The sequence below is a fragment of the Anopheles ziemanni genome, chromosome 2 (assembly GCF_943734765.1).
Source record: "Anopheles ziemanni chromosome 2, idAnoZiCoDA_A2_x.2, whole genome shotgun sequence".
In the NCBI taxonomy this organism is placed as follows: Eukaryota; Metazoa; Arthropoda; class Insecta; order Diptera; family Culicidae; genus Anopheles; species Anopheles ziemanni.
Window position 1 is genome coordinate 93,620,218 of NC_080705.1, and position 21,908 is coordinate 93,642,125.

General features: G+C 49.6%; 2 protein-coding genes across 2 annotated transcripts; one reads left to right on the plus strand and one right to left on the minus strand.

Moving 5' to 3' along the window:
* Nucleotides 1-1,922: 1,922 nt before the first annotated feature.
* Nucleotides 1,923-20,913, minus strand: LOC131282173 (uncharacterized). The gene is made up of 14 exons (XM_058311577.1): nucleotides 20,383-20,913; nucleotides 20,147-20,298; nucleotides 15,835-15,897; nucleotides 14,581-15,786; nucleotides 11,205-11,401; nucleotides 4,868-4,969; nucleotides 4,646-4,795; nucleotides 4,463-4,582; nucleotides 4,301-4,395; nucleotides 2,853-2,944; nucleotides 2,579-2,771; nucleotides 2,383-2,518; nucleotides 2,108-2,290; nucleotides 1,923-2,040 (listed from the first exon to the last, which is right to left on the minus strand). The coding sequence occupies exons 1-14, from the start codon at nucleotides 20,897-20,899 to the stop codon at nucleotides 1,923-1,925; spliced, it is 3,324 nt and encodes a 1,107-aa protein (XP_058167560.1). The 5' UTR covers nucleotides 20,900-20,913.
* On the plus strand, nucleotides 6,089-9,708 carry LOC131282171 (uncharacterized). Its single transcript, XM_058311576.1, has one exon. The coding sequence runs from the start codon at nucleotides 6,155-6,157 to the stop codon at nucleotides 9,650-9,652; it is 3,498 nt and encodes a 1,165-aa protein (XP_058167559.1). The 5' UTR covers nucleotides 6,089-6,154; the 3' UTR covers nucleotides 9,653-9,708.
* Nucleotides 20,914-21,908: the final 995 nt, after the last annotated feature.

Genomic DNA, 21,908 nt, shown 5'->3' on the forward strand with positions numbered 1-21,908 from the left:
CTGTGGTGAATTAGTTCAACTTGATAATTCTCTCGTGATTATTGTTAATGCATTCGATTTAATTGCAATTCATCCGCTCTATGTATAACTACTATTAGGTATCATGGAGCAACGCCGCTTACGACAACGTTGCCGGGTATCTGTACTCTGTATAAAACTTCGTAGCTTGCCAACTTTGCTTCTTCAGCATCCTCCCTAGCTCCACTACAATACTCACTACAAAAAACAAGGCAGGATTTGGGCTAGGAAATGGTACTGAGTGTGCATGATGTGACTCTACCTCATACTTTCAATTCGGCAAATACTGGCCGCACCAATAACAACGATTATGTAAAATCCTTTCTCGGTTCTTCTTCTCGGCCGCCAGCACCAAAATTTAAGAAATGGTTCGAATGAATCGGCTCGCTGCTCTAAATCTTATGTATTCTCTACTGTGGTGTATTATGATCCATGTTTGGTCAATGTTTTATCGCTGTTGCGCATTGTTTTGTAATGTTTTCTTTTTGTTTAAAGTTTTCCTCTATGTATTGTTTCGATATAATGTCTCTCTTGAGCTATGTTTTCTCCCAACCAACGCTCCTTCCTGATAAGGCGCCAAAAGGTGTATTTGATATAGGTATTATCATCTGGATTGAAATGTATTGTAAATGCAAACCTATTGCTTGTGGTTTTATGCTTTTCGCTATGGATGAGAAACAGCCTTACGCATTTAGGATTGGAAGATGGATGCAAGAAAAAGGATCTACTCGCTTGATGATTCAGCCTAGCATAATGATCTCATGCTCGTTCTCCGTGTCGACGGAAACATCTCTCTGCGAAACATAATCTACCACTATTGGTCGCATTCGTTGTATGCGCTTTTATCTTTCGTGCCCCGGTGGAAATTTTGGTTTCTAGTTTCTATTCTGTTTCTAGCCGGGCTAACCAAAGACTAAGCAGACAGGCACAAGTTCACTGCAGGAACCAGCTTCTGTACGATGTACCAGGATGGTAAAGTGGACAAAGCGAAAGGAAATTCAACTGATCAAAACACCGACGGGGCAACTAAGAAAAGGCACTTTCCCACCGAACTTCCATACCCTGTGTACGCGCCTCTGCTTCTCTACTGTGTGGTCTATTCTATGCTGCTTCGATGATTCATTTGTGGTTCCCAAACCGTTTGCATATGATCCTTCGTGTAGTCGCTTGTAATAGAGGAGTATTTTTTACACGACTGATCGAACTAAAATAATTTGAATTGCATTATAACTATGTTTTGCAAGCTGCGCTCGTCTTCGGCGGAGTTGTTTTAACTTTTTTTCTTTTTCGCAAAGCTACAATCGTTTCCCTTGCTGTGGTCGATGAACAGTGGACGTGTACTGTGGACGCCAACGATGGACGTGTGATTGCTGCAAATTATGATGGACGAATTATTACTAAAAAACGGTTCCGATTGCGCATTGTCGAAGTAATAGAAGCCCGCTTTCTAACGTTGCCGATGTGTGCCTTAAAGTTAAATCACTTAGGAACTTTACACTTGTTTGTGTGAAACAGTATGTGCGCCTTACTTAACGATTTAAACCACGTAAATAAGGAATCTCCGGCGGGGTGAGGGAGCGGGATATGGTTTAAGGAACGATAAACATACGAATAGTTCTACGCCGAAATGGAACAACTCTTCCGTCGGTCCTTCCCGCGACTCGTACTTGAGTAGCTCGTGGAAAACGTTTGAAGGTCAGTTGTTCTAGTACGATGTAGGATTTAACTTTCACAGTACATCCCCAACTGCAGTTATTTGGGGGGCGGGGTGTGCTGGTTTGAGTATTTCGATCGAACGCATGATAAGCCGTTTCCGTTTCGCAAACGCAAACCCTGTCTGGTTCGATCGAGCTACCCGAGGATGGCCACGCTGGTGACAGGAAGTGAGAGTTAGTGAGCGAAATTTACAGCACGTGTAAATTTTCACAACTCTTGGATTTCGAGTCACGGGCCCACACGCGTCCGAGCAACCCTTTCACCTTCAGGCTAGCCGATGTCCGTGAGCCACGGTATTTTCGGGGGCTGGAATTGAAGAAATGAAGCCATTGAAATCCTTTCCATACTCGAGGGAAAACATTAGGTAACTAACCTGCTATGGGCACTTCCAGTCGGCGTTTCGACAAACCCACCCGAGGCCCCATTGGCCGACGGCCCGGACACGGGTGTGCTGGGGTTTGTGTTGCCACCAATACCTGCCAGACAGATTGCGCCACCGAGCGGGGAGCAGGCCCGACGTTTCGACTTTCGGATCGATCGTTTCCGGAACAGATCTCTGAAGGAGAAAGAAGGGAAAAAGTGTTACAACAGTTTGTCGCTTCTGTGCGTGTGTGTGTAGTAAATTCTTCCAATTGATGATTGGCCTACCTGGATTTTTCTGGGTTTTCCAGCTTTAGTCTTATCTGCGAAAGCAACCCCACCAGCAACTCGTCCACGTTGTGATTGATGCCGACGGATGTTTCGATAAATTTGCAATCGTACTGCGTTGCCATTGCTTTGCCCTCTGGAAAGTGGGAAGATAGTTAGAAATGTTTGGTGTGTTGCATGTTTACGAATTACTCACCATCGGATGACACCATTCTACTACGAGCGAGGTCTGCCTTGTTCGCCACCAGAATCACAGCCTTCTGGGCAATGTTTTCCGTCGTCCAGAGCGTTTGAAGGATACGTTCCGCGACCAGAAAGCTGCCCTTGTCCGCCGACGAATATATCACGCAGTAGCCGTGCGGATCGTACGTAGACATGCAGTTTTCCGGCTGCAACAATAAAAGAAATATTCGAAAAGGATGTGTTAGAGGAGGGGAAAGGGAAAATGTGAAGAAAAAAACACAACTTACTGCCATTTCTGTGTAGCCGTGGTCGATGAATGTCAGCTCAGATTCTTCTCCACTGAGAAGAACGGAAACGGTTTTCTCCCCCGAATCGTCATCTAAAGTAGAAGAACAAAATTTGAAATAAGAAAAATCGTTACTAGTTTTCATAGTGAACTTGGGTTGCTTTGTTACAACGGTACAACAATCAAACTGTTGACGTAGAATTGGCAACATTAAACACAATATCATTTGCCACCCACCCAAGGGAACCCATTGTGGTTCCATGATGGTAAGGGAAGCAACATCTGTGGAAATCGATTTTCCTCCCTGTCAGGGATGACGGGGGCGAATGGGGGCGTGGGTGGAGCGTGGCATTTCAAATAGGATGCTGACACACAAAAGACCCATCATAGGAAAGTGCAGGTGCAATCAATGTCCAGCGGCGAGGCGTTTAAATGGGGACGGGGTTGGGAAAATCGAAAGGATGCTTGAATGAAACGATGCAACAAAGAGCGATGGACCAAAGAGCCAGGATAGGCGAAAACATTTTATGTGGTCACATAAAAAACGGCCACTGTCGGGCGAAGTGATATATAGACGGCGAGGTAATGAAGGTCGCGCGCGTCCAAGAACAGAACGTCGCAGGAGGAAATTTAATTAATTCCCTTTCGGCCACAGCATCACGACCGAGTTGCCGTTATGAATCCTTTGCCTCGGTCCAAGGGTAAACTGAGTGTCTATGGCATCTGCTTTTCTTACTAGGTCACCGAGACAGTGTCAAGCTGGAAGGAAATTGGTTCGTTTTGGAAGGAAATTACCAACGTTCGGTGGCATATTGATCAGCACCGATAACGTACATATTTTTCCCACCCCATTCGTCACTTTGTAACATCCATGGACATATTTGTCTCTGTGAACCGTAATGGTTGCAGGAAAATACTGCCACATGCAGTTTGGTATTTTTGATGGAGCTTAATTGCATTTGCGTTGCAACGCTTTTCAAAATGGCCACGCGCCCGTGAGGAGTAAAAAGCTTAATGACAACCTTGAAACTTTCGATAAAAGGCTCAGCATCTCTTGTGTAGCAAACTGACCTGACGATCGTTAGTTGTTTGGGACAGTTTCATTAACGCAACATCCATTACGAGCACATGTGGGTTATGTAGGTTTTTGCCGATGCCGAGGAATGAAATCGAGGTACAGCGAAGAGCATTATGACGCCTGTCCAATGCATTTATGGTAACAACTTTTGTCTTTCGCCACTACAATGTCACAGATTGACGGACATGCAAGTGTAGGCGAGCATCATCATCATCATCATTCTTCTTTCGATAAGCTATTTTCTCCCAACCACCCACAACGCTAATTCAAATAAGCATCAAACATCATCACCCACGTGTTCTGTTCGTTCGTGTCATTTGTTGTAGGGGATTGTATGAAAGGATGCTCATCTACCGGGTGTTGTAGCTTACCTATGCTTGTATCGTACGCATGCAGATATTCCGAGGTCATGAATTGTGACACTAATGAACTTTTTCCCACCGCTGCGCCGCCTAGCATCAGTACTCTGTAAAGGAAAACATCAATGTGTTCTAAGCAACAGAAAAAAAAACTCTGATAAAGTCCGCCCTTACTTGTATGGACCCGACGCCGGGTTGGACGTGCTGCTTTCACGACTGGATGCCAGGCTACACGTGGCCGAGGTTCGCGCCGATCCGGCAACGGCGCCGGCGGCAGGAGTCAGATGTTCGGTACTGTTGAAAATGCGATGTTCATAATTTATGCTAAGCAAAAGTTTATGTACGATTTTCAAATACCTCGAGTTTGAGCTAGCTACACTGTTGTTTGATTTGCTTCGTCGGCTTTTTAGTGAATCGCCCCGGTTGACGACACCTTTTCCGGTGATTGAAAAATGCCTCAGTCTGTAGTATTCCTCTTCGACGCCGGTGTTGGGCATGGAGGCCACTCTGCATGAATACACCGGGTGTTATTGACAAATTTAAAACAACATTGTGAGAATATTTAAATCGAAATCTTACCTCGAACGTTGTTGTGGCAAGCATAGCTGATTTGGACGGCCAGATGCACGGCTTCCTGGAGTTTTGACCGATTGAGATCGACTGTGATGTGGGCTACCATATCTAAGAAGAATAAGGTGTTGAGAAGAAATTTTTTTAATCCAAAAATCTTTGAAGTAATCAAATAAAACCAACATTTAAAGACATGTAGCAATATTCGTCTATAACGGCTCTTTCGTATACAGTATTCAACCCGCTCTTATAGAACGCCATCTGTTTCGCGACCAGTTTATACGCACGGATTGCATACTTTTTCGTCGGTCGAACAATGCGCCTGCGCTGAAAAGCAGACAGTCGTCGTCGTACTGTCCGTGTCGAAAGAATGGAAATGGCCTGGCCTCCGTCAAAAAAAGTGCTTGTTTGTGCGGCCGATTATTAGAGAATCTTTGTACGAAATAGGGAAAATGTTAACCGGAAGGCAAGTTTGTTAATCTATCGTGTTAAAAATTTGCTTATTACTTTGTTGTGTCTATTTTATAATGGAGTGTTGTTAGTGGTGGCGAAAGTAAAAAGCCCTCGAGAGGAGAAAGAAGTCTGTCCGTGTGAAGCTGCTGTTTTCGCTGTTTGTGATTCCTTTGGGCATGATTTGTGTTGCGAATTTACTGTGTGTTACTATCTCAAACGAAAGCAGTACGTTTGCTGGAAAGACGTGCGAAACTGTGCGAAATTGTTCAACTGATGCTGCTCACATAATTGAACTGCCCCGACCCGGATGTTTCTCAGCCGCCAGAAGAAGGTAAGTGGGAATGTTCCAACTACTACCACCCCCCTCGGCTGTGGTTCATGTTTGCCATTTCCCTTAAACGAACCGTTTTAGCTTCAACCTGCATGGTTTTGTGTACAAAGGAAAAAAGAAACAATCATATGTAACTCGCGGAAAAAATAAAAGCATCCCATGTGTGCGTGTAATGATTGGAGAGCATTTGCTTGTTTGTTTATGTTTTGATTAGTACGTACCCCATCGCATAAAGGAAGCAAAAAGACTACCGACGGATCGTAATTCGTTCTCTAACGATCTCTTAATTAAAACAAACGAAATAATCGAAAAAAACTAGTGAAAGAAGTCCCAGCAAAATGAGCTACAGCTACCATGAATGAGGCGGCACTGTCTCTGTGTAGTCCCAGCAGTTAATTACCCTTCTTTCCATCTTTTTCAGGAACATCAGATTATAGGGACTGAATTCCGGCGGCACACGCGTCCTCGAAAGCAATGGTTTCTTTGATAAGCGTTTGCTAGTGGACGGTTAAATGACATCGACGAACAAAAACACTTCCTCATCGCAGCAATCGGCGACGGCGGCCGCGGCAGGCATGGTTGCGATAGGGATCGACTTCGGTACGAGCTTCTCGAGCGTTGGCATCTACCGGAATGGCAAGTTTGAGATCATGGCCAACGAGGCCGGCAACCACCGCATCCCGTCGGTGGTGGCGTTCACCGAAAAAACTCGCCTCATCGGCGAAGAAGCCCTCGTACAGGCCGATCTCGACCCAGCCAACTGCGTGCTCGAGGTGAAGCGAATCCTCGGTAGACTGAAACGCGAGGGCGCTGGGCTGAAGGTGCAGTTCAAGGGGGAAACGAAAAGCTACCAGCCGGAGGAAATCTGTGGCATCATACTGGCCCACCTGCGCTCGATGGCCGAAAGGCAGTTGGGGGAGAAGGTAACCTCAGCGGTCATTGCCGTGCCGGCCCAGTTCTCCGACGGTCAGCGGCAAGCGATTTTGGATGCGGCAACCATTGCCGGGTTGACGGTGCTTCGGCTGATCAACGAACCAACTGCAGCGGCCATTTCGTTTGGCTTGAACAAAAAGCTCATCGGCGAACAGTATGTGCTGGTGTGCTCGTTTGGAGGAGGATTCCTTGACGTTTCGATTGTGACGATTTACAACGGCATCTTTCAAGTGAAGGCCAGTTCCGGAGACACCCAGCTTGGAGGGGCCGACATCGACACCCGGCTGGTGGAGCATTTTGTCAAGGAGCTGCGAGAAACTCGGGGAATCGACATAAGCCACAATGCGGTCGCGATACGAAAGCTGCGGAAGGCGTGTGAGCAAGCAAAGCGTACACTGTCCTACACGAGTCAGGTGACGCTGGAGATCGAAAACCTCCACGAAGGACACAAGCTTTCGGCAACGGTCTCGAAGGAGCTAGTGGACGAGTTGTGCAAGGACCTTTTCGAGCGCATCATGCTCCACGTCGAGATGGCGTTGAGGCGCGCCCGTAAGGATCGGTTTGCTGTGCACGAGATAATGCTCGTTGGCGAATCGTCTCGCATTCCCCGGGTGCAGATTATGTTGAGCGAGTTCTTCGACCGGCGGTCGCTCAATAGCGCGGTCAACTCGGACGAGGCGGTGGTTATAGGCGCTGCCATCGCTGCCGGCATCCTAGCCGGGGACAAGTCGTGCTCGATTCAGGATATGCTCTGGTGGGATCTAGTTCCCCGCTCGATCGGAATGATCGGTGAGGGTGAGGACGGCGACCAAGAGTCTCCTCGGATACTGATCAGTCGCAACTCGACGCTTCCACTCAAAGTGCGCCACCGGGTGCGGCACGTGCGCGAAGTCAAGCGGCTGTACGAAGGGGAAAGTGCCATTGTTAGTGATAATATTACCCTCGGTCGGCTGAAGCTGGAGGGCAATTTTAGTGAAGACCTCGAGGACGTTGGGCTTTCGTTTAACGTTGACCTCAACGGTGTGCTGCACGTGATGGTGGAGGGCAATATCGAGCTGAAGGCGACGCTGGACAAGGGTCGACTCGAGCGGTACGAAATCGACCGGATCGTGTACGAGCACAAGCGATTGTTGCTCGAAATGGAACGCGGCATGGAGAAGGTGGAGGAGGAGGCAGAACGCAAGCTGAAAGAGGCATCGTCTCCGACAGCGTCGCTCATAGGAAACGACCGGGAGGAGGTCGGCCCCGATGGGACGCTCGTTGGCACGTGGGATCGGTTTGCAGAATGGTTGCACTGCATCTGCGTCGTCACGTTCGACCTCGAGCTGGGACAGGCGATGGAGCTCATCTATCCGCAGCACGTGACGCTGGCCGAGCAGGAGAAGATGAACATCTGCTACCTGGCCTTTCCGGACTCGAATTCGGGCTGCATGGGTGACTCGCAGTTCCACATCCGGTTGCGCGTTTCTTCCGGATCGGAAAACTCGACGCTCCCGAAAGGTCTGCAGGAATTCAACGGCAACTGCATGCCGGTGCATCGTGCCGATCCGGGCCACTTCTGGGGATTCGTGTACTTCCGCCAGATAAAGGATAGTTCGCTGAAGCGTGGCTACTTCCAGAAGAGCCTCGTGCTGCTGACGAGGCTCCCGTTCGTGAACCTTTTCTACGAGCTGTGCAGTGTGATTGCCCCCGCCTACTTTAGCAACGGCGAGCCCACTCTCGAAGCCGTATGTGATAGCATCTGCAAGTGGCCTTCGCTGCTGAGCGACGACCCGCTCGCTCTTCCCCTCCTCGGCAGCACCTACGAGGTGTCAATTCCGAAGCAGAACGGTAAAAACAGTATCCCTCCGGTCGTGCCGTTGGTGGACTGTCTTCCGCCATCAAAGCCAGGGAACGCCCCGGCACGACGCATCATATCTTCCGTGCACGAGATCGACATCTTTAAGAGTCTGCAGTTCTTCCTGCCCCACATCCACCTGCTGTGGGAGCTGGTACTGACCGGGGAACCCATCATCGTGACCGGCACGTCACCGACCGACTGCGCCCACATGGTCCAATCGCTGACCAGCCTTATCAGCCCGCTGGCGTACTGCGCCGAAAGCCGTCCTTACTTCACCATCCACGATACGGAGTTCAAAGAGTTCACGCAGAGCAAAAACGGCCACCCATCGATCATCCTCGGCGTGACGAATCCGTTCTTCGCCAAAACGCTCCAGCACTGGCCGCACACGATACGGCTTCAGGATAGCACCGAGGCGCAGCTGCTGGCGCGTCAAAAGCAACACCATGCTGCAGGGGCGATGGGAAGCGCGACTTCTCCCGCGACTTCCATCGCAAGTGCCACCGGAAGTGCCACCTCGGATGGGTCCGCGACGCTTTCTCGACTGTCCAAGATTAAGCAAATCACCCACAAGCTTCTCGACTCGTCGCCCGGTCTCTACACGCAGTACAAACCGTTCGTGCAGAAGGACAAGGCGTTCATTAAGAAGATACTGCTCGGGCTCAAAACCGACCGTCCGCTGTCCGTACAATCCGCCCTGCTCCGGCGGCATCTGCTCGAGCTGACGCAAAGCTTCATGATTCCGCTCGAGCGCTACATGGCCTCGCTGATGCCGCTGCAGAAGGACATCTCACCGTTTCGCTCCGCCCCGCAGCCGAACCCATTCCGACAGGAGGACTTCCTCGGAACGCTGGACGAGTGCGGACCGCAGCTCACTTCCACCTGCAAGGGTGACTGGGAGGGTCTGTACCGGCGGTTCTTCGCCTCGCCGAACTTCCGCGGCTGGTACGAGACGCGCTACTTCGAGCTGGAGCAAACGCTCCAGGTGCTGCACATGCAGACGCTCTCCGAGTCCAATCTGACCGAGTGGGCCAAGGGCAAGCTGGAGGTGGAGATCGTCGACATGATACTGCGCCTCCGGCACAAGCTGACGCTGCTGCAAGGAGGCGGCAGCACCACCACCACTCTTCCCGTGCAGCTCAATGCAAAGGATACGCGCGACCAGCTGCTGCGGCACGTGGAAAACATGAAAAAGAGTCTTCCGGACGATTTGAAGCAGATTTTGGGCGATTCGTGAGAGGGCCTGCGGGAAAGGGTTGCCCACGTGCTCTCGACTCAATAAAGCTAAATAGTATGCGCATAATCATATGTTGCTTTTTTAACCGAATAACGAAACGTGTTTTTGTGTTTTGTTTTTCATTTTCCTACCGAACCGAGGCAGGCGAGGAAAATACTTCCAGCACACATTCTTGGCACTGAACCAAATGAAACCCCGCTCATTTCTGCCCCTCAACCCTAACCTAACTTTCCTCTGTGCTGCAGCTCAGATGTTGTTTCTGCACTTTAAAGGCGAATAATCAATACTTCACACGAATAGATCCGTTCGGTTGGAAACTGCGTCAAAACATAAACAATGCCCATTTAGATTACTGACGTGAAGATGAACGTATCAAATAAATCTTGCCTTCTTGGATGGACGAAGGACTCTCAACGGGCGGTCGGGGCTTGTGCATTCTAATTTGCCAGTGAAATATCTTCACAAAAGGCACCCAGCTCACCGAGGTTTTCCAAACACGTCCCAGGCACCAACCAGCGCAATCCAACTTTATATCATTAAAACTTTCGAATGAGAAGCTGGCGAAAGAAAAGGGGCAACAACTTTTGTTCTGACAATTTTTCCATAATCAATGCCACTACACTACACCTCCGGTCGATTTCCTACCCCTTTTTTCCGAGCCCCCGTTGGGAATGCTTCCCGGTGTCGTTAAGCTGACAGTCGTACATAATTCAAATTAAATTCAATGTGCGTTCGGTCAACCGTTTGGAAGGTTGTTTCACCGGTACAAGCCGCCGGTGTGCTGTCGGGGGTTGCATCATAATTAAAGAGAATCATTTCCGACGGTTAAACATATTCCACCGAGCAACACACAACGGCCGGTCCAGATGTGGTTAAAATGCGCTCCGATCTTCTCTGTTGGCCTTGAACGTCCACTCTCCGGACGATGGTTCTTCTTCGGGGTAAAACAACAACAACGAATGAAAAACGGTACCGCGTTCATTGTTTTGTTTTTCGCTTTTCCGATACAACATACGGCCACACGCATGTTGGGATAAACGTATTCGCTTCGTGGTCGAGATCGGCTTCTCATGGGTTCATTTGCTGGTGGCAAATGAAGCGGAAGTTTGGGTGAGTTTTTGAACGTGTCTGTGTATGGGTTTTTTGTTTTTTTTTTTGGGTCGGTTGAGAAGTAAAAATTCTTACTAAAATGTTTATTTCCCAGCATCCTCCAACAACTGCGCATTATGGCGGAGACTTTGGATACAAGTCCGATTGTATCTTTCAACGACGACGCAAATGATCGGATCGATAGACAACGATACAAATATGATTGTGTGGGAAGTAGCCTTTTTGTTTTCATCCTCGCTCGAATTGTGGCATATCCAAAAAAAGGTGTTTGAACCATTCGTTAATTGAAACACCTTAATAAGCAGTACTGTTCATTATTCTTCGCAATTATTTGTCGCCTACTGTGTTTAAGCTCAAGAGTTAGTTCCATGTCGTTTAAACAGTATGCTGGTTCTTTGACAATTTATTACTTGTTTGGAATGGTCTAGTGAAGCGTACTTACCTCATTTCGAAATCTTTAATCTCTTCGGTTGTTAGTGTGTTGGTGACGTCCAGCAACTGCCGCATGTGTTCCTCTCGCTGCTGCTTTTTACTTTGCGCCGACAGGAGATCCTTTCCCTGCTCGCCGACGCTAATAAATTCGCCCTCATTCTTCAGCAGGATCGTCTCGACGGACGTGTAGTCCATGCTTAGGGATGGCTGCACAGAACGGAAAACAAGGGCAAGTCAACAATTATAAAGTGGATAAATCGTGGGCGCATTCACAAGGACAATTCCACGGAAGCTGGGTTAGTGAATTATGTTTGCTTGGGATAAATGAAACAACTAGAAAGATAATTGGAAAGATTCGAGGTAAAACTAATGGTGCTGGCGCTGGCGACAAATGGCACTAGAGCGTCCAGAAACTCCAGCTTCACTGTGAATGAACACCGCAACTTTGGGCAGGCCAAACTTCGTTAAATCAAATCCAAAAGCAGTCAAACGCAAGCGACGCGCTGCTTAAAATTGAGTTACCACCGCGCGCCCAAAATCCCCCTGCCGAATTGTCAATGGCGACGGCTAATTAAGGGACCGAAATGGTTCCACCCCGCACCCACACGTACCCGCGAAAAACTCGGAACACCCCACGGTTTTCGCCGAAGAGCGGTCGACGGTTCCGATTTTCCGTGTCACCGCGTGCGCTAATGAATGGCATAATTTTCCCCGCAGCACACGGACAAACACACACACACACAAACAGAGGCAGCTAGTACGCGGAGCATGATTTATGGCGTGGCTTTTTCCATCGAACGTGGCGCCTTGAACCCGCCCGGGGCGGAGGGGAGGAGTGGGAGACAATTGTCCAGAGCGCTCCAAGTGCTGGGTTTTCGGAGATTAGCAGCAGCGGCCCTCCACTTCCACGCCGAAACGTGACATCCGGCGACGAGTTGCTTATCTCAGCCATTCGCGCGCTAGATCCAGTGTTTGCCAGCTCGTTTTCCTCGACTTCGGAGTCGACCGGCCACTTGTATCGGTCTCGGAGGCCCTAGCAGCAAGTAATCCCACGCTCTCGTGTGGTCCCAAAGTCCCCTCCCCGGAACTCACGTCCACCGGTAAGCGTGCCTCCGTGCGTGGAGTGTATCTATAACATCTACGAGATGATGATGATGGCGAGCCATTTAGCATTTCGGTCCAAATGTGTTTTGATTAAAACAGGAAATCGACAGACGTGAGACATCAGGCACCAGGAGAGGAAGGTGCAGCAGCAACAGAGGCAGTAAAGCCAGTCCTCCGAAGAGTCGGGGCCGAAATGGTTTGCACGTTCATTCTCTTCACGCCCACCTAATCATGTTGACTGTCTTCTTGGCTGGTCTGATGGGGCACATCTTGCCGGCGTAATGAAATCATCGACGTTTTGCGCCTCCCATCCCATTGGGGCCCTTGCTCCGGGGCCGGGAGGACGAACGACACGCCACGGCAATCATCCAACGTGATGACTCGTCTGCAGTCATACGGCATCGTACCGTTTCGGGAAGCTCCTCGAGTGGGATCGCTGCTCCAGAGGCGTTATATTGTCAGGCAAAGCACTCAGAATCGTAGTGAGAAAAACGAAAAGTTACTGCTGTTAGTAATTAAATAGTTAGAAGAAGCCGAACACCGATAGCAATCTCTTTTAAACCAAATTAGAAGTAAATAGTTGCACATTTCACACTCCCAAAGCACTGAAACACTTCGCGGGAATCGTGTGTTTCGTATCAAATTGCGTGATGCGCCTTTCGTTGGCGTCTCGTCCGCCAGACATGTCGCCGCATGTTCCGCGGAAGCATGACTAAACATTTATAACCATCCATCGGTTCGCATCAGTGCGGCGTTTAGTGAGTCAGTCGAATTTTCCACCGTCGTTTTCTCTCTCGGTGGCAGCATCATATCTCATCTCTTTGTGACTGTTCGAAGAATTTTGCACGTGAAGGAAAAAAATAAATGAGCCCACCAGGTGATAGGCAGCATGAATCGTATTTTTTCAAACAACTTCCTAGAACTTGATCGCTTCGAGGAAGTAGCACTAGAGCACATTTACTTTGCCCAAAAACATGTTTCAAGGAGCCCTCTTCTTACTGTTTGTATAAGTAGATTTTTGAAAATTTTTGTTTAATTTTTCTCGATTCATACAAATTCAAAACAAATATAATTTGGACCATACACCGTTTGAAGAGCATTTTAAATAAAGCATCAGTCTCATTTACATCGTTCTGATTCTTCTTTGGGTAGAGAAACATTTCTCCAATCGTAATAGGATTTCAAACTGTCCGATTCAAACTGTTTGGAACCAAATGGTTTTCCCCAAACAAAGCCATTCGCAGAATGTCTGTAATAAAAGAAAATATGCACTCTGGCATACCGTGAAAAGGTTGTTTTCCTGAAGACTCGAGTATCTTTCCGAGTAACACAACACAACACAGGCAACATTATAGTCGTTGCTTTCCGTAAGGTAAACAACAATAAATTCGTTCACTCATTTTTCCTACTGTAAACAGAAGAATAGAGGCGATGTAAAATGGCGAACATTTGGAAAAAACTGGCGAGTCGCACAACTATTCGGAAACGGCACTATCAAAGAATGTGCTTTGGAAGAAACTTCCACGTGGCAGTCAATTTAAACTTTTCGTTTTGGAATAAAGTCACACTTTTGCATTGAGTTGAGCAAGCAGAGCAGGCGTTGTGAAACGTCGTTGTTAGCGAAAAGCCAGAAGCCACTCAGCTCGTTCCATACCTTATGGTCCAAAAATTTGGTCACTTTTTTAATAAAACGGTTCATCGTGTGGCGTGATTGATTTGCTTGCCTGCCTTCGGGCTAAAAATCACTCTCCTCAGTGGCTCAGTTTCACTACCTCGCTCGGGTCACTTTACTACGGAGTTGTACGATTTGCGTTACACCTTCGGCCTTAGTGTTCGTTCCGCATGTTCGTTCGGCGGGGAATTCTGGTAAACGCGGCCCACACCGCGGAAGCTACACTATCGTAAACAATCGATCGGCGATCGAGGGACCGGAATCGATCCGGTTGAGATAAAACAGCGGTCGCAGCCGAAGATCGCGGAGAAAATCAAAACGTGTGATGGAGTAAAAATAGCCCCAAACTTTCGGTTCGATTTTCGGCACCGGCGGCGTAAATTACACGGACACCACTGACGAACGACGACGACGGCTGGACACACGATGGAATTTTTTCCAGCACCCGCGGAAGGGACACGGTTCAGCTCGGAGGTAAATGCACCAGGTGTAGCAGACAGATGTCGGTACGCTTAACACAGGGACACGAAAACAAGCAACGCAGAACGACTGGCTAGGAGTAAAGGGTGTGCGTGTGTGTGTATAAATGGGGACGGACAAAACTACGTACTTGCTGTACGACTATTGTCGCCCGCGGTTGTGTACAAACTGCTCCCTCCATCGGATTGGACGTAACATTTATAGTGCCGGACGCCATTGCGCCTGTGCCGGCCGCTTCCATCGATCGCTGCAGACCACCGCCAGAGGGCGCCCCGGTGCCGGCGGACGACGACGCACGCGCCCTCGACGTTGGCTCACCCGACGCTGGCGGTTCGAGTTCCCCGCCCGGCGACACCGACATGCCCGCGCCGGAACAGCACGACGTTTCGACGAAGTAGTCGACCCGCAGGTCCGGAAGTGTGCCGCAGCCGCCCCCGCTCCCCCCGCCCAGCTTCGCCGGCATCATGTCGAACTTGGTCGCGATCTGGTCGAACTTGGAGAGTCGCGGTCCGGCCGGAGGGATCGGCGGTGGTTCCGCTCGGTGTCGTCTCGGTGAGAACGCATCGGCGGCGGGCGTCGGCTTCCGGTTCGACCGTCGGCTGGAGGAGGAGCTGCGCCCCGCATCCAGCGCGTCCCGCTCCTGCTGCGAAAGGTACGCGTACTGCTGGAAGATGGAGTAGTGCTCGCTGAAGATCTCCGTCTCGAACAGCGCCTTGGAGGGTGATTCCCCGCCGCCACCGCCACAACCGCCCCCCCGAGCCAGCTCGTCCTGGCGGGCCCGATCGTGCTCGAACAGGAGCTCCTCCTCAACGGCGAAGCACTCGCGCTGGATGCGCTCGTAGTCGATCGCCTCCCGATCGAAGGGGAACATCGTCAGGTCGGGATCGTAGTTGGGGTTCTTGAACTGCTTGCCACCGCCGGACGAGGAGGTGACGGCGGCAGTGGCCGCCGCAACCGCACTGCCCGCCTGCTGCACCAGCCGCTCCTTGCGCGTCTTGAACGTGTTCATCAGTCGCTTCGGTGTGGAGGTGTTGGACGTCGATGCCGAAGACGATGACTCCCCGGTGGACGGTTGGACCACCGCTGGAGGTGGCGGGGGCGGCCCCGATTGGCCTGGGCCGGCCTCGGCGGCATTGCCTGGAGTTTGCTCCGGCATCCGAGGTACGGGACGTCGCACCGGATTGGGCGATTCGTCGAAGCTGAACATGGTTTCGTGAGTTCGTGCGTACGACGCCGGATCTCCACGCGTGATCTCTCCGTGCGCTTTCGGGGACACTGGGGGATCGAAGGGGAAACGGGTGGAAGCGGACTGTACCGTCGTTCGAGCCGATCCATGCTGATACCGACCATCAGGCGGGGCGCCTCCTGCTCCACCCGTGGCCACCTTTGGCGAGGGCTCACGGGATGACGAAAAGATGGGCGACTTCGGAGAGAGATCCTCCAGTTCCTGGAAATGGAGAGGAAGAAAACGAAAGATAAACTTGATTGTCCATACAACCAGGCGCCTCCATTAATCTAACAAAACACCATGCGCCTCCATCGTCAAATGCAGAATTAAATCTTAGGTCACAAAATGAACGAAATTTGAGAAAGCAGGTTAAAACTATGCAACATTGAGTCAGTAATATGAATAAACGCTGATTGGCCGCAAACTGGATACTGGATTTTCCGCTCACACTGTGCGTCAACACCTAGCCATTCCAAGAATCCGTTTAGGTCCGATGTCACATACAGTCTTTCGAAAGTTTGTCCACCGAAACCCATCGTACTGTTTCGGCTCTAGCCAAAGGTATGTAAAGTGTCTAATAAAGTACGGCGTACAACACCGGTCCATCATAGTCGGGAACATTGTCGCAACAAAACGGTGCCATTCTCTAACGATGGTAGAAGCGATAGTTCAAAGCATTGCACCGACGACGACGACGATTCTCCGGAAAAAAAACTCCCACCGAGGCGTAATTCCCGTGCAATTTATCGTCGCTGCAACGGTTCATTCCAGCAACGGGCGAATAGTTTAAGCCCCTCGCCAAGTCCGAGTCCGGGGGCCAGACTGACAACTTTGTCCATCCACGGAACGTTCGCTCCGGCACCGTCACAAAGCGTGCCGCTGCTGCAGCTCGCAGGCAACAAATGTCACACACGGCCGGCGCGACGTAACCGGACGAGATTTATGACCCGCCTCACGGTTGCACAAAGGTAAAAGACCCGACCAGGGGGGGGGGAGAAAAAAAAAGAAAGCAGAATAATTCTTCAAAGTGCAACGCAAGAACATACCATTATTTCCCGTTAGAGTCCGGGTACTGCACTGTGAATAACTGTAGGAGAAATAAAATAAATAGTCCGATTCTCTTTCTGTTAAGCAAACAACTGAGTGATTCATCATCGTTCATTCCGATTCATTCGATTGTCTTCTGCCTCGGGGTGCCGTCGGGTTCGCTCCATTATCGGAAATCGTGCTGCTATCAATACGCCGCCCCGGCTTGCTTGGTGCGAAGTTGTTGCACTTTGATACATTGAACCCATCCTCGCCGAGTGTCATGGGAAAACGCACGGAACGCTTAAATCACCAATCAAGCCGAGAGAGGGAGAGAGAGAGGGAGCAATGGCTGCGATGACAAGGCAAATTGTTGTCCAAACACACGTCATGTCAGCGACAGGCCAGACATTCGGTCCAGGAAGCGTTTTCCTCCCAGGGGAAAACTGCTCGGGGAAAACTGCCGGCCGCACGGCAGGAGGAGGGGTTTCGATGATCGAGACTGCATTTGCTGACACGCGTTTTGTGACAAACGTCTACTGCGATCCCCGGCGTAGCTCAACATGGTCGGGTTTGCACGCTTTTTTTTTTTCTCTTCCGCTGGTGATTTGATGTTTGTTTTATTTATCGGAAGAAGCGAGCGAGAGAGAGAGACAAACGACGCGGGTAAACAAATCGGCTGAAAGATGGCCGTTGTGAATTCAGGGTCAATACATCATCGTAGCACCCGGGGGGAAAAACGCCATTTTTCCCACTTCAAAACACGCGCAAACGTTTGGGCGATGGTGAGTTAATCCGAAAAGGTCGGTGCGAAGATTTGATTTGAAGGATGAGGAAACACAGTTTACAAACATTACATTTTGGTTAGTGCTGTGTTTTTTTTTTTTGGCAAATGTACGCCAACGGAACTTTTCCACCACTCGTTGGTCACATATCCACTCTCTTTCTCTATTTCACGCCTTCATTGAGGTAATGGTTTGCATTTGATTTCCGCTTTGACAAGGTAGTCGTCACACGGAAATGTTTTCCCACTAAGGTGTACGTGATTTTTCCCTTCACTTTAAAAAAAAGGCTTCCTTTCGCACACAAAAACAACTACACGGCGGAGAAAGGGTGATGGAAAAATAAAATGAAACGAAATACACTGGTAAGTCGACCCTTCCCCGCACCACCACTTTTGCCCCGCTGTTGCGTCCTTTTCTCCTTCTTCTAGGGAGGGCGCATGTTGTGTGCAAATATCACGCATGTAAAATGTATTTCCTTGCGTGTCCTGGGCCCGGCTTTTCCGGTTCCTTTTCCGGTGCGGGGGGGAAACGGTTCCCATCTCGGAGTCGCATGCAACCCATCCATCCATCCATCCAGCAAAACACATTCGTTCGAGTTTCTTCCCCGGGATAGAAGTGAACAAAGAAGACGGCAGACAAATACCAGCAGCATGGCAAGGGGATTGGTTCGGTCGGAAGAAAAAAGGAAAAACTAAACGGATGGTGGAAAAAAAGAGTGTTCCATGTAGGCCATTGATAACACGAAGGAGAAAAGTGGCAGAAAAGCATATAGGTTTTTGTGTTGAAGGCACGAAGAAAAAAGTAGCTAAAAGTGGCACAAAGAATGCGAACATAACAATAATGCAGGAAAAAGTTTTCCCTCTCAAAAAAAGAAAAAAAGTACGAAACAAAACGCTAAATGTATGATTAAAATTAATGGTGCTGCTTTACCCCATTTCCTTCGCAGCGCCCATTTCTTCGGGCGAGGCATCATCATATGTTTGAAATATGCCCAACATATCGATGTAAGCATGTTTCTTTCAATCAGAAAATTTTATCTCACTGTGTCCCATCTGTTGTAACGGAAACAAAAAATTGCCAGCGCTCTGTCAGTTCGATGCAACAAGAAGCGTCACATGATCAACCCCCGCACGCACGTGTGTGTGCTAGGTGTGTATGTGTTAATGTAGCGACGTAAGCGGGGCAATTTTTCATCCCAAGTGTACATCACCCTTGTCGTCGCCGCTGATATGTTTACACAATAGTGAGATGAAAAATCGCGGCTGCATAGAGAAAAAGCCTTCCCTAAAAATAACACACAAACACGCTAATTATAAAATGGCCACAAACGTGACGGCACTATTAATAGCAAGCCCCGCATGCATGCGATGCGATACACGCCGTTCGCCATACACACACACACACACACACACATGCAAACGCACGTGAAAAGTGAAAACTCTTTCGATTCGAGCGCGGAAAAGTGCAGTTGCGTCTTGGCCTCTTAGAACTCGAAGCGCGTAACGCTTTCTCCCTTGAGTGGATGGCGGGTAGGGGGAAGGGTGTGCGAAGGTGAAGGGGAAGGATGCACCCTGCAACCAGTGACTTAGTTTCCAATTGCCATTGCACCACGCGAGGACGGAATGGGCAGAAACGCGGGTTCTGCTTTCGAATGCGGTGATGCGATGAGGCCACTTCTCAAAATTACTCAATAGTTGCAAATGACGTCATAACACACCGACGTTATGTATGGCGTGGCGGGGGGCAAGATAGGGTGAAGGAAGCGAGCCAAAGGAGGGTAGTAGGCCGGGGCCCAGGTTTTGAAGGAAACGCATCTGAAGCTAATCGGAATCGGAGAGTGGTGTTCTTCGTCTCTAAGCCTCACACACTTGGAGTACTTTGGTCGGGACGCTCTGTAACATTGGCCACTTCCCCACTGGCCACTTCCCGAACCATTCGGCGGTGGAGGATTCCAGCACACGACGCCGAATGCCGACTAAAATATTGATCGTAATTGCAGTTTCAATATTTGCCCACGTCGTAAAGTCGGCCGGCTTCGGAACGTTTGGAGCGATTGAGACGTTCCGCACCGGAAACCGGACCGTTTGCGATCGGCAAGTTTTGGAGTGGTGCGGCGGCATATGCAAACACTCAGGCATACCAAAAGCCGGCCGGGGTTTTGCATACCCTGCAAAACGAGGGCAGTAAATGCCAATCGGTTCCGCGCGCGGCTTCCGGGATTTTTCCACGAACGCCATTGACGTACGAAGGAACGAACGCCGGACCGGAATGGGGCCGTTTTCACACGCAGTGGGTAATAGTAAGTTTGGGAAATGTAATTATCGACACCGGTTCCCGCTAGGGGAAGGGAAAATTCGCGTCATTCGCCTTGGGGAATGCAAAACAAGACGGATTGTGTTCCAGAGTGTCGAACGTGCCATACACGGGCGTAGTAAAACATTTCACCTCTGCAGTTAGATCTGTAAACAATATATTGCGTTGTAGTAAGTGTTTTGTAGATTGAAAAACACCAACGAGTCCAGAATGACATTCCGTACCCATTTTAAGCAGCGTTAATCGATGTGACTGATTGGCGTTACATCATCGGGTAACCATAGTAACGTCGTCTCCATCACGAAGCGTTATGGGATGGTAAATCGAGGAGCTGAGGAACTTACCTGATAGCTGATCAACAATGGCGTGTCGGGCCCGTTGACGAGGGTGATGTTTTCCTCGTTCTCGTTGCCGTCCGTCTGGCTCAGGGCGATGATGCTGGAGCTTTCGTCCTCCAGCGAGCTGAGCAACAGTTCACTCTGCCCAGACGCGTCTCCTTCGTGGGATAGAGGGAGGGAAACCATATCAATCACTTTTGGGGATTGCGTCGAATCCTCCAGTGGCGAAGAAGGGCTCTTACCGAGGTCCAGGGAGTCGTTCGTCTCGGTGTCGGTCGTGGTGGTGACGTTGGTGAGGTGCGTCGAGGCCGAATCGGTGGAGGTGTTGATGGTGGCCTCGGAGGTCGTGGACGAACCCATCACGACCACCTTCGGGACGGTCGCGGAGCCGGCGGCGGCGGCAGCCACCCCCATCACGGCCGCCGCCGACCTGGCCGCCTTGCTTGCGCGAGCCGTCTTGAAGTACAGCCGGCGCAGAGCCGACGTTGGCGTGCCCTGGGCTGGCGCTGGGTTGGCCTCGGGCGGTTCCCGCTGAGGGGCGGTGACGAGGGTGGACGACGACGGCGGCGGCGGCGAGGACATCGGTGCGGTGGTGGCCATCGCCATCGACGGCGACGCCACCGCTGCGTCCAAGGTGGCGGATCCGGAGGCGGGTGGGCGCGCGATGGGAGGCGGGAGGGTGGTTCCGCGTGTCGGCGAGGAAGAGCTGCAGTGCACACTTTCGATCGGCTGCTGCGGCTGCGAAACCGACACTGTCATGGCATCGGGGGGCACTGTAGTGGTTGTGGTAGGAGGGGGAAAGGGAGAAAAGCAATTGGATCACCAAATCCCAAAACAAAGGCTGCAGAAGAGGCTCCGTGCTCCCAGCTCACATTCAATCACTGTCAGGTGGAGTGTTTGTGTGGTGAAAGCGACTCCATTTTCCACCGATTAGCCCAACCTTAATCACCGCTTAGTACTAGGATCAGTGATTACGATGAACACTCACTATACAATCACTTTGACCACTCGGGAAAAGGATGTCACGGTTGATTGTGTGGTTGAGAGGTATTTTGAACAACAGCAACTTTCACTTCCCTCTCCTTTCGCAACTCTACGAAACACTAATGTTGGGTAATTTAGATTCAGATCCAGGAATCGGAGCTAATCTTTCAATTGAATGAATAATGAACCTCAAATCTGTAAAATAAATGAATATCCTAAGACTTGGGTGTTTAGTATAATGTCCAAAACTTCCTTTCAACCAAGGCGGTGCATTTTTTTACTCCAAAAAAGTTTTGCTGATTCGTGAATCTTATCTATGAACGATTTACTTCAATGAATCACATCGAAAGATTGATCAGATTCTACTCTTCCATAGCTTTCTTCAAATATCAGGAGACGCTTTTCGAAGTCGCAATTCAAGTTTTAAATGTCTTCTTTTTTTAATACATGTCATCATCTTAACAGCCAGTAATATGAACCTCTAAATCTAGTGTGGCTTAGTGTAATGTTCTTATAATGAATGCTTAATGCTGGTTTAGAAAAGTTGAAGAGGAAGTAGTTCGATTGGGAAACAAACCAATTTATTTCTCGTCTCGAAACTCGACCAAGGAACGTCGATTTCGTAAAGAGTCATGCACAAAGTTGAGGCTACCTTTCGTGACTCTCGAAGTAGGAGAAAAGAACGAAATGTCGTTTGATAGTCACGGTTAAGTGAAAATACATAGCCGTCCCACGGCAAAACAATCAGCAAGGGTTGTTAAATTTGTTTAATAGCACCTACACC

Coding starts and splice junctions, on each gene's coding strand:
- LOC131282171 (XM_058311576.1), top strand. CDS start 6,155: ATGACATCGACGAACAAAAACACTTCCTCATCGCAGCAATCGGCGACG.
- LOC131282173 (XM_058311577.1), bottom strand. CDS start 20,899: ATGACAGTGTCGGTTTCGCAGCCGCAGCAGCCGATCGAAAGTGTGCAC. Junction 15,787..15,834: donor CCCGTGAGCCCTCGCCAAAG/GTGGCCACGGGT, acceptor GGTCGGTATCAG/CATGGATCGGCTCGAACGAC. Junction 4,796..4,867: donor TTGCCACAACAACGTTCGAG/GTAAGATTTCGA, acceptor GTATTCATGCAG/AGTGGCCTCCATGCCCAACA.